The sequence below is a fragment of the Megascapheus bottae genome, chromosome 22 (genome assembly GCF_031878675.1).
Source record: "Megascapheus bottae isolate mThoBot1 chromosome 22, mThoBot2.hap1, whole genome shotgun sequence".
Lineage (NCBI taxonomy): Eukaryota > Metazoa > Chordata > Mammalia > Rodentia > Geomyidae > Megascapheus > Megascapheus bottae.
Window position 1 is genome coordinate 30,099,771 of NC_143530.1, and position 12,346 is coordinate 30,112,116.

At 48.7% G+C, this 12,346-nt stretch overlaps 1 protein-coding gene across 2 annotated transcripts in view; it reads left to right on the top strand.

Annotated features, from left to right (window-relative positions):
- Rreb1 (ras responsive element binding protein 1) overlaps positions 1–12,133 on the top strand; it is a 73,582-nt gene extending 61,449 nt beyond the window's left edge. Inside the window, exons 8-10 of one of the 2 annotated variants that reach the window (XM_090356425.1) lie at positions 2,995–3,156; positions 8,900–9,721; positions 10,747–12,133. In XM_090356425.1, coding sequence (XP_090212551.1) covers positions 2,995–3,156; positions 8,900–9,721; positions 10,747–11,237 — 1,475 coding nt within the window. In that variant the 3' untranslated portion in view covers positions 11,238–12,133. The remainder of the gene's footprint in view (positions 1–2,994; positions 3,157–8,899; positions 9,722–10,746) is intronic. The other variant, XM_090356426.1, reaches the window with a different exon arrangement.
- The last annotated feature ends 213 nt before the right edge of the window (positions 12,134–12,346 follow it).

Below are 12,346 nucleotides of genomic sequence, written 5' to 3' on the forward strand. Positions count from 1 at the left end.
CATCTTCATGTAGAGGATCTATGTATTTACTTACTAAATTCCATACAGTAGTAGCCTCTATTGGGGTCTTTTCGGGGCCATATACCTCATAATAATCTTTAATTCTTTTTCCTATCCGCTGCCAGGCTTTTTGGAATGCCTCCTCTACAGACCTCGGGCATGCTTCCTCGAGAAACTGTAGGAAGCTCTGAAGCACCCCCTCTTCCACCCACGTTCCGTGGGCTTCAAATAGGCCTGTTAAGATCGGTAGAAATAACTCATGGCTATTAGCTTGACCCATAATTATTACTCCTGACTATACTCTCTTAATAATCCTACGATGTGTTACTTACCACAGGGAGGGGTCCTTCACCTTCGTCCCAGATTTTCAGGGTCCCTGTTCGGGCGCCAGATGCCGGGGCCTCCCGGCAGCAAATTGGGGTTCCTGAAATAAGGGGCAGGGACTGGAAAAATTAGAAGAGAGACAAACACATCGGGTCCAGGAGGTCTGCAGCCCAAGCACAAACTGCCCTCGTTTATTCTTAACACAAAGTTTTTATCCCCTCCGGAGACCAGGGCCCTCCCAGGTGTTACATCCAGATCGTTAATCAGGGAGCTGTTGAGGGTTACATTCATATGGTAAAAATCTCAGATCAATTGAACAGAAGGCCAAAAAACAATGAGACAATCAAGCAATTATCTGATGCAAATCAAAATACAGTTTGTTTCCACTCTTGCTCCCGACAAACCCTAAAGGCAATGCATTGACCAGTTTGAAAGCTGTTAGCTTCCATGGTTTTCTTTGAAGTCAGGAATCATAGCACAGTAGCTCTGGCTGGCTTCTGCCTCTTTTTCTTTGGCTTTTTTGTGGAGTGATAGAAATGCCGAATCAACATATGATCTACAGAACCTATACCCCATATTCTTGTCTTATAGTAGTCTGAATCTCTTCCTCAAAGTCTAGCAAGACTCGGAGATGATACCATGTTGCTTTTCGGAAGCACCATATTAAAGGAAAAAATATGTTATTTATTATTTAATTTTGTGTTTAATTCTTAGTGATAAGCACGAGGCTGTTTGGAAGATGTTTTACAGACACTGAAAAACAATTCATCTAACATTAAAGAAAAAAATAGGGTCTTGTTTGTTTTGGGGTTTGGTACAGGGGTTTAAACTTAGTGTCTGGGGCTTGCTACACAGGCACTGGAGCCACTTGCCAGTGGTTTTGTTTTGTAGGTATTTTTTTTCTCTCTCTCTCTCTCTCTTTAAATGTGGATGTTTTCTATATATTTAGCAGAAAACACCGCAGACCTGTAGGGCTTCCCAGAATGTGCATATGACAGAATTCTGAGTTCCTGATCTGACCCTTCCAAGTTTTTAATTCTGTAGACTTTGTGTTCCTTTTTTCTCTTCCTTTGTTTACAGTGCTGTGGTTCAAACCCAGCAGTTCATGTCCTAGGCAAGCAATGTACCACTGAGCTGCCTCCCAGCCCATCTGTGTTCTTACAAAGCTCCAAAGGAGATTTGGAAGTGTAATCTTCAAGTGTCTCTGAGCCAAGGAGGGAAGAAATGTCCCTTGTGTGATTATTCCTGCTACACAAATCTGATTGCTTTGTCTCTTTGGCAGTACTGGACCCACCTTTGTGTCCTACAAACAGCTGGGCAGTGACCATGACTCTTCCCTGGGAAACCAGCAGCCTTCTGGCTTACTAGTGCTAGGTCCTGCCAGTCCTCTAGAAGCACCTGGCTTTGAACACCACGTTAGCCCAGGCTTTGACTGATATTGCAAGATTAAAGGGAAATATGAAGGCCCTGTGTGGCTTGTGGCCCCAGGAAGCTGCGCCAGGGACCTTCCCTGTCAGTTCTTGACTCTGTTGTTGGGCTGTGGCAAGCCTATAGTTCACAGATAGCAGTACTGGGTGGCAGCTCCAAAGTCTAGTCTATTAGATCATGGCACTTTCCCCTATGAAATCAGGAACGGGGATGTAGAATCTGCTGATTGGAGGGAAGGGAAAAAATCAGTGATGCAGAAAATGACCCATCATCCTCTCTCTCCTGAAACCTACCAATCCCTTCCCGCCTCATCTTTCTCCTTCCTCCTCTTTCTCTTCCATCTTTCCTTCTCTTTCTCCTCTCTCTTCCTCATCCCTCTCCCCTTCCGTCTCCCCTTCCTTCTTTCACTTCTCTCTCTTTCCTGCCTCCCTTCACTTCTTTTCATTTCTTTCCCTTTTCTTTCTCCTACCCTCTCTTCTCTTCTTCCCCCTCTCGCCCCACTCCTCCCCTACCTTCTCTATTCCTCTCCTCTTTTCTCATCTACATCTTCACACTTGGCCCTCATCCTTTTCCCGCTGCCATCCATTTCCACAAACCTATGACACACACTGGAGAGGAGCTTCCAGTGCATTTTGAAACATTGGAAGGAGTCCTAGGAAATCTGCTGCTGCACTGCTTCTGTATCCTGGGGGAGGAGGCCACAGCCTCTTCATCAGAGAAGGGAACCTGCGACACTGCGCTAGGGCTCTCTCTGACTTGTCTGCATTCACCCCCAAGTGTATCTACTTGCCTGAGTCTCCTGGAGGGCCTGGATTTGCTTCCCCAGCCTCCTTATCACATACCAGGCTTGTAACTAGTCTCTTTTTATTATGGTCAAATATAGGTGTTGCCTTGCTGTGTTTCAAAATGTCTCCATTCACTTTGTTGCTGCTGTTGTTGTTTAATATTTTGAATTGTAACTTCCTTTTGCTTTACCTTAAACACATATTTTGGTCTTATTGTTACAACTTTGTTATGGTATTTTGATGACAAAACTTCATCCCATTCCACATAGATGGAGGGAAAATGTTCCTTTTTTAGCCAATGGTGTTTCTCAGTTTTATGGTGTTTTTTTTTTAAAGGGAGGGGTGGAGGAGGGGGATAAAACAAATGACACTAATCCCAGGAGAATGACTCAAACGACTTTTTTTTTTTTTTTGCATTAGGAAGCCAGATAAATATATATTTTTTTTCCTGCTTCAGGTCAGAAACCCTTTCCTTGTCAAAAATGCGATGCCTTCTTTTCTACCAAATCTAACTGTGAACGCCACCAGTTGCGCAAACACGGAGTTACCACCTGCTCCCTGAGAAGAAACGGGCTTATCCCCCCAAAAGAGGGGGGTGTTGGATCCCATGATAGCACAGGTAGAGCCTCCGGGTGATGGCAAACAGAAAGGAGGGCAGGGTTCAGTTAAGGGCGATAGGAGCCCGGGGACCCGAGGTAGAGCTCCACGGCCCTGTCTGCCTCTGCACAGGACTTGAAATCCACAGCACAGAAGAAAGGGCTCTGCCTAGATGGGAAGCCTGACTCCTGGGTGAGATCACCCTAGATGTACACATGGCAGACTGCCCTGGCCAGGATCCCGGGGCCTTGGGGAAGCTATGGCAGTTGGAGAGAGGTCCATCCATCACCCCTTAGCAGAAGACTCCTTTGTTCCTGGTGTTGGGGGTGGGACATGCATGAGGTATGAGCTCTGAGCTCCTGGTGTGCACAGTTCCTAAGGACTGCAAAACCTTCCAGGTTTGGGGAACCTGGGGGCCTCCTCAGTATTGCAGCAGCCAAGAGGTATCAAATCCTTGATTAAGGAGGGTCATGGAAGACCAAGACAGGGTGATTATCATCTCAGTAACTCTTCTCCCCGTGTAAAGCTATCCTTGTTTGAAAAAGCACTCTGCATGTCCTTTCTTTAATCACATCTCTGCTTGACCTGAATCCGGGTATTATTCTCCTGTGCTGATGTGTTTCCTTGCTCCGGCTCCCTACAGAGCAATTAACGCTGTTCTGACACTTTTTTTTTCCACTACAGCTTCTGTATTTACTCATGTTCTCTATTCAGTACACTCCATCACCTCCTGTCCCTAAAACAAACTGAACAAAACTCGGGTGCCACAGGTGGCTTAGACAAGTGGCCCTCACAGAGAGGGCATTACAGGTGAAAGCTGAACCTCCCTCCCCCAGTGTGTGAAAGCCAAGGACTTTCCCCCCACTTTTTCCCGTGTTTCTCTAGGATTGCAGTTGTGTCCCATAGCTTCTCTTCTGTGTGGGAGTGGGCGCACAGAGTGCAGGGGTGCTCTAGCACTCAGTGTGGGTGGGCAGAAGACTCTTGGTCCTCACCTTAGCAACGGGGAAATAGGGCACACCGGAGTGGGCAGTATTCCTAAGACAGGTGCTCCTCAGTGGTAAAGCCACTGTACTCTTCCCTGCACCTCCCACCAAGCCCACGTGAAACATCTCCAGTGAATGCCCTTGACCTGCGGAGGGGAAGGCAGGTCAGCTGGTTTGCTGGCTGCTTCCCTTGGCTTCCATTTCCACACACTCCACCAGGATCTTTGAGTAAAGAAAGGTCTTGGAATCCTGTGAGCCAAGAGTGAGCTCCTGCCCAAACTGCCAGGCTTGAGTTTGCCTCAAACAGTCCATTAATGTTTAACTGTCGCTGCCCTGGTACCTATTGGGCCAGAACGCTTTTTTTTTAAACCTGATTTATAAAATGGCCGTGTGATTCTTTCCAAGCCAGTTACAAAGAAGGGAAGGTAGCTGGTATTGAGGGTGTTGGAAGTGTTGGGAGCTGAAGTGCCCCCATGTACGGATAAGTCTTAGAGTAATGTGCTGGGTATGCACATATGTACACACACACACACACACACACACACACACACACACACACATACACACATACACACCAAGCTCTGCTGACTTCAGAGGGGCCATTGTAGATACTGCAGACTCAGGGTTAAGGAGAATTTACAGTCTGAGACTCACCTTAGCATGAGATGTTAGCCTGTGGGTATATTCATTTTTTAAATTGCAGGCTTTTGTTTTTCCAAGGCCCTACCCTGGAAGTTGTGTAGATTTTCTTGTGAGCTTCTCCTCCCCCACCTTCCCCCAGTCCTGGAGTCTGGGCGCTGTCCTTGGGCTTTCTTAAAGCTAGCGCTCAACCACTTGAGCCACAGTACCACTTCAGCTTTTTATGTGTATGTGGTACTGAGGAATTGAACCCAGGGCTTCATGCATGCTAGTCAAGCACTCTACCACTGGGCCACACTCCTGGCCTAGATTTTCTTAAAGGGGTAAAAACCTCTTGGAAAAGCAGAGTCATTGAAAGTTATAATATGACGCCAGCAAAGGGAAGCTAGATGTTTGGTTTAATTGTGGTTACAGTCCACACTGAGAAAGAGGGCTGACAGGAAAGAGAGAAGAGATATCAAGGATTTCAAGGGAAAGTTTATAAACCAGACAAGCATGGCAGGGCTGGGTGGAAGTTTCTCAGAGTCCCCTCCCATAAAGTTAAAAGTAGCACTTCAGAGTAAACTTTTTTTTTCTTTTTTTACATGCAGGAAATGGTGAGGTTTTATAGTCTCTTAGAATCTCTAAACTTGTACCTCAGACTTCTCCTCAACATAATGTTTCAGATCCAACAGTGGGAGACAGTTCTCTCTTAAAGGGACCATATTGAATATTAAAATTCTAACCGACACCCTGCGCTTTGCTGGGCAGATGGGACTGTTCCCTTAAGGGATGCACATAAGGTGTTTGCATGATGGTGCCTGGAGGAGTCAGCATTCTGGTAGACACCTACACAAGGCTGATTTTGATCAGTGAAAGCTTTGAAATGTTCCCCTTAGTTACCTGTCACTAACCACCAATCCATGTGCCCGAGGAAAAGCAGCAGGTGAAGGGTAGGCAGAGCAGCTTTCTTCTCAGGGCTCCCCGTGCATGAGTTTAGGTAAGTTTGTCACACTTGTTGCATCAGTTGAATAGCATTGCATTTCTAGGGAACAAGAAATCCTTCGCTGGCAAGCTGGCAGGGAATGTGGGACTCTGCAGAAGGAGCTGTGGGTTTGTTACTTGCTAGGGTTCCTCAGCTTCCTCCAACGATTTTCTCAGGTATTACTGATAGAAATATGGGAACAGAAGCAGTGCATGTTTTGAAGAAGGCAGCATTGCTTGAAAAGAGCCATGTCTCCGCTACCTACCTACATTTGGATGTGCCAAAAGTATACTGATCTTACAAGTGGAATATTGTTGGTTGGTGAAAAAATTTAGTCTGTTATTCCCAAGAATCAAGAATAAAATCATTGGAGCCAGGTGCTTGTGGCTCACACCTAGTCATCCCAGCTCCTCTGATCCAGAAATTCCAGATTTGAAGCCATCCTGGGCGGAAAAATGTGTGAGTCTCCATCTCCAAACTATTGAAAAGGTTAGCTGGAAGTGTGGCTCAAGTAAGTAGAGTACCAGCTGAGCACACAAGTCCAGCAAACATGGGCCCTGAGTTCAAACCTCAGGAACCCCCATCTCCACAACTCCCCCCCCCCAATAAAATCCATTGGAGTTGTCCTCAAACTCTTCTAAAATGCTCCCTCTAGTGGAAGTTTGGGGCACAGCACAGCCCCCTTTGTTCAATAAGGAAGCAGGCCTGTTAGTGTACTTGGAGAGAACTCTCCATTGTCAACTCTTAAGAAACAGTCCAGGTTTGGGATGGTTTGGTTTCAACTTTGTTTTTGGTTTTTTCCCCCACCTATGTTTAATATCTTGAACAACCTGTGTGTCAGGTGTGGTAATGCATACCTAGAGTCCCAGTTAACTGAAAAGGATAAGGCAGGAAGACCACTTGAGCTCTCGGGTTTGAGGCCACGCTGGTCATGCACATTATTCCATAATCCCTGCACTTGAGAAGCCAGTCTATGAAGATCAAGAGTTCTAAGCCAAGCAAGTCTGCAGGGGCTTACACCTATAGTCCTAGGGAATCATGAGGTTGAAATTTGGAGGATCATAGCATGAGGCCAGCCCAGGCAGAAAAGGTGGTGAGTTCAAAATAATCATCAAAAGACTGGACTAGGGGCAACCCAAGTGTTAAGAGCAGCAGCCCAGCACACAAGCAAATCCCAGTACCACAAAAAAAAAAAAAAAAAGAAAAAAATCCCTTTTTTTCTGGGGGAAAAAAATGGAAAAGCAATAGAAACACAATTAGTGTTGTAGAGGTTATACCAAAATCATCTTTACCCTGTAATTATTCAATTCCTTCTGAAATCTCTTTAAATATATAAATAGTAGCTACCACCACTTACACTTATAATCAGAAAAAATAAAATATAAAATACAAGTGTCATACAGAGAGACCCTCCCAGCTACTTACCCAGCCCAAGATTGCCTTGCTGGCAAATTGTGGAGCATGTGACACTAAGAAGAGATAAGTACAGATTAGCGTGGTTTGTAGCCATAGCAAGTGCAAGTTAGGTGTCAATTTCTTCCTAGCTCTAGTCAGGTGCTGGTGGCTCACTACCTGCGATCCTCAAATCTCAGCCTCCCAGTTCAAAGCCAGCCCAGGCAAAAAGGTTTCTGAAACTTGTATCTGCAGTTAATCAGCAAAAAGCTAGAAGTGAAGATTTGGCTGAAGTGGTAGCTTGCATGGTAGATTGCCAGCCTTGAGCAGAAAAGGTTAAGGTGCAGCACCCAGGCTCTGAATTCAAGCCCCAGTACTGGTGCGTGCGCGCGCGCGCGCACACACACACACACACACACACACACACATAAGCATTTACATATGTGTGCATATATGTGTATGTGTATTATATTTGCTGGCTCCACTGCTCTAATCAGAGATGTGCCAGAATGAGGAGGACATCTCAAGTGCCCCAAAACAGTTTTGTGTGACTTAGCAGAAGTCCCAGATGTACGGAGTAATAGAATAAACATTGCTGTTAGAGCCCATCACTTCAAAGCTTTTAAGTACTAACTTAACCTGAATAAAAAGGTGGCCCTTTCAACTTTCCTCAGCGTCGGTTAACATTGCCACATGCCCTCTTAATAGAGTGGCTGGAAGCCAGTAGACAGCCTGTGTCTTTTCACTGTACGTAGTACACAGACGGGCTAGTCAAACAACAGGAAGCTGAGGTCTGTCAGACCCCTGTACCCCAGTACTCCCACACGGCAACTCAACCCTTATGGCAAGAGGGGCCATTCCTTTTGATTGTCACCACCCGTGCAGTATATTAGATGTATATGTGTCTCCTGTGGCCTCTAACCTCTGCCTGGAAATGTTGAAGTGTGTCTAATATACTTGGGCTCATTTTCTTTTTTCTTTTTTTTTTTTCCTGATGGAGACGATACTAGGGCTTACGCTTGTTGGGCAGGTACCCTACTGCATGAACCATGCTTCCAACCTTTTTTGCTTTCATTATTTTTGAACAAGGGTCTCACTGTTTCCCCAAACTGGCTTGGACTGCAGTCTTCCTGTTCATACTCCATAACTGCCCCTTCCCCACCCGTAGTTAAGATGGCACGCATGTCGCCAAACCCAACTTTGCCTGTTGAGATTGGGGAGAGAGGTAATCTAGTGAACTCTTCACCCAGGCTGGCTTTGAATGGTGATCTTCTTGATCTCATCTTGAGTAGATAGAATTACTGGGCTCAGGGCCATTTTTTTTTATGAAGTTCATCAGCAATCATAGTGTTGTTACAAGGTTTGGAAAGTGGTCCTGTATATGTTGCATGTTTGTAATAATCTCTTTGCACTGGAAAAACTTACAAACTCAGCTTCCTCAACCTCCCTAAGTACTACAAGTCTCTGGAATGCAGCCCTCTCCTATCTTGCAGCCCTCTACCTGCACTGCCTGAGTCTCTCATGCCCTCTTGGGGGCAGAGGCCTCCTTGGGTGTGGCATTGACGCAGCCTCGGAAGCCCCGTGCCCACCTGCAGGGATATGGAGGCCAGGTCCGCCCTTCTTGAGTCTCCAGACTCACCTTGGCCCTCCTCGGAGGTCGGGTGGTGATGATTAGGTTGGAGAAGGCCTTCCAGGCTTTGGGGGTGGAGGTTCCAGGCTGTCAGTTCAACCGAGTCTGATTCTGGCACCCCATCTGATCCCCTTCCCCGCTCTGCTTGCTCACACAGACAGCCAGTCCGACTCAGAGGCATTAGCCGGGGCAGGTGAGGTTCTCGACCTCACAGCCCGGGACAAAGAGCAGCTGCCATCAAAGGAAGCCACGGAGCCCAGCCCAGCCACAGTGGATCCTCCCGTGGAAGAGGCCAAAGCAGAAATGGCCTCCTCCTGGAATGAGGAAGAGAAGGGACCAGAGGAGAACCCAGAGCCCAAGGAAGAGCATGCCCTTGAGGAGAACCCGGGGGAGGCGGACGGCCCAGAGGAAGACACAGCCAGCAACCAGAGCCTGGACCTCGACTTTGCCAGCAAGCTGATGGACTTCAAGCTGGCGGAGGGTGAGGCAGGCGCCATGGGCAGCCGGGGGGAAGCAGTCCCGCAGGAACTGAAGCACACCTGCGACTCCTGCGGGAAGAGCTTCAAGTTCCTCAGCACTCTGAGTCGCCATAGGAAAGCACACAGCCACCAGGAGCCCACGGAGGAGCAGGAGCTGCCCCCGGAGGCGGAGGCTGTGCCTGCGCCAGCCCAGGAGCCTGCCCTGGCCCCTGCCTTGGAGCCTGAGGAGAAGCCCGAGGAGTCCCCCGCAGCAGAGTCGGCCCCGGGCACTCGAGAGGCCTCGGTGGAGAAGCAGAGTGAAGAGACGGAGGGCCTGTCTGATGGGGAAGGCATGGCAGAGAAGAAGTCCTCGGAGAGAAGTGATGACGACAAGAAACCAAAGACGGACTCCCCCAAAAGCGTGGCCAGCAAGGCGGACAAGAGGAAGAAGGTGTGCAGCGTGTGCAACAAGCGTTTCTGGTCCCTGCAGGACCTCACCCGGCACATGAGATCTCACACAGGTAGGAGCGAGCGCCACCCGCCCAGGGCCACCCGCTGCAGGAGCCTCCTCCCTCCAGCAGCCCCGGGGCTTAGAGCAGCGTTCCTCTTCATCTTGGGAGTGGCCCCGGCCTCCCCCGACATGAGGGGTGGGTGGTTGAGTTGTCTGTACTGGTATCCAGGACAGATAGTCTGGTCCTGAGCCTGACCCTGGGTGTGCCAGGGTCCGAGGATCCCACATGCCCTCCATAGCAAGCAGACAGGACTGTGCCTTCAGCTCGGTCCTCAGCGCCAATTGATGGGACCAGGACAGGGTCCTTGTCTGGCTGTCACCTGAGCATTTCAGTTCCAATTCACTACCTGTAGCATGGAAGCCACAAACCTGCGGAGCAGAAGCTGTTGCTCTGGCAGGAGGGGAGAGATTTAAAAAAAAAAAAAAAAAACCATGATGCCAAAAGATATAAATAAATACCTTCTCTCCTCTCTCACCACCCCCCCTCCACAAAAAAGCCCCAGCCCCTCTCCCCGTCTGCACCAGCCTTGGACACTCCTATGCTGAGATGGCAGGCTCCCAGTAGAGACGTGGTCTAGAACTGCGAACCAGGGCTGCTGTCAGGTGGAGAAAAAGCCCAGTCAAGCCAGGCGCCGTGGCTCAGGAGGCTGAGATCTGAGGATTGCAGTCAAAGCCAGACTAGGCACTAAAGAACAAGACTCTTTAATTAGTAGAAAATGGGAAGTGAGGCTGAGGCTCAAGGGGTAGGATGATAGCCTTGAGCTGAAGAGCTCAGGGACAGCACCCAGACCCAGAGTTCAAGCCCCAAGAAAGAAAAAGCCCAGCTGTGCTGTGCCTGAGGCCCCTCATACCTCAGAGGGCACCAGCCTCACTCTTTCCAAGGTTGTGATCTTCTGGTTTCTCGATAGAGAGGAACAAGAGAGAATGGGCCCCCTGCCACTTGTGTGCCCTGTTGCCAGCTCAGCAGGCGAGCACCCTGAGCCTGGGTGCAGCCTCTGGTTAACAGCTGTGTCTTGTCTTTCTCTGGCCACTCAGGGGAAAGGCCGTACAAGTGTCAGACCTGTGAGCGAACCTTCACTTTGAAGCACAGCCTGGTTCGGCACCAGCGGATTCACCAGAAAACCAGGCATGGCAAGCATCAGGGGAAGGACAGCGACAAGGAAGAGCGAGCCGAGGAGGACAGCGAGGCCGAGTCCTCCCACAGTGGCAACAACCCCATCTCGGAGAACGAAGCGGAGGCTTCCAGTGCCAGCAACCATGTGGCTGTCACCCGGAGCCGGAAAGAGGGCTTAGCCAATGCTGGGAAGGACTGCGGCCTCCAGGAGGAGAAGGCAGTGGCAGGGCCGGCTGCCGAGCCCAGCCAAGGCACTCCAGAGGAGGAGGCAGCACCAGGTGACCAGGACCCAGAGAGCCCGGCTGCCCTCGTGCAAGATCTGCTGGACCTGTGCAGCAAAAGGCCCGCCCACCCCATGCTGGCCGCCACCGCCACCACCGACAGTGCCGCACAGCTCCTGGGAATGGAATGATGACGCCCCTGCCCCCCATCAGCACACACACAGCCAGCAGAGCGAAGAACGCATCCCGAACTGAGGGTTCCTCAGTTTCCCTCAGCTGTCAGGGAGTGAGAGAGCGAGCGAGCGAGTGAGCAAGGGAAAGTAATAACAGAGACAAGCAAGTATGTGGCCAACCAGCCCGTGCCATAGCCTTACCATGCATGTGCCCGTGCGCCAGGCAGCAGCACGTCAATTCCAGTGCCTTAACTACTTTCAGATCTTCCCATGTCATCATGGGGGGGTGTTGTTTTTCCCAAATGACTTTATAACAAAACAAATACTTTAATGAATTTAAGCATTAACATTACCTTTTGTATTGATGTGTGTGTGAGCTTGTTTTTGTGAATCTGTGATATTACTGTTTGTTCTGTGAGCTAGAAACAGAAGAAAGAAAGAGAAAGAAAAGAAAAAAAACGGTGGATACCCATAGCCAATAACTGGAAGAAAATGATGTGAATTTCATATATATGACCAGAGGGAAGATGGGTTCAAGGCTCATTTCTCAAATAGACCTTTTGTTCTCTCTCTCCTTTTTTGCCTTTCCCTTCTTGATCCATAGAGGATCTGATCTAGGTGTTACAGGATATGGTTGACGAAGGTTTCTAGTAAGGGTCAAGCCAAAAACCAGGGGTGATTTCTGGCTTCTGCCATGTTTCTTACTCTTTCCACGTCAGAAATGGTTACCGGTCACGCGTCAAGGCATTCATTCTGAATTTACAAAGAAGAGTTACCTCCCCAACCGCCTGACCTATGGAATACATGCCTGGATGTGCCCTCTTCCCCATGTGGTGTATGTTGTTCTTAATATTGTTGTTATTATTTTTAGTGCATCAGTTTGCTGGGCTCTGCAGTCAGCAGAAACAAATGGGCAATATGGAATACATGCCTGGATGTGCCCTCTTCCCCATGTGGTGTATGTTGTTCTTAATATTGTTGTTATTATTTTTAGTGCATCAGTTTGCTGGGCTCTGCAGTCAGCAGAAACAAATGGGCAATATTTGTCCCCAAGAGACCCGGACGCAGCGCGGGTTTGTTCGGGTCTCCCTGCACCACGTGCCTGGAGCTTTTGTCGACAGCGCTCT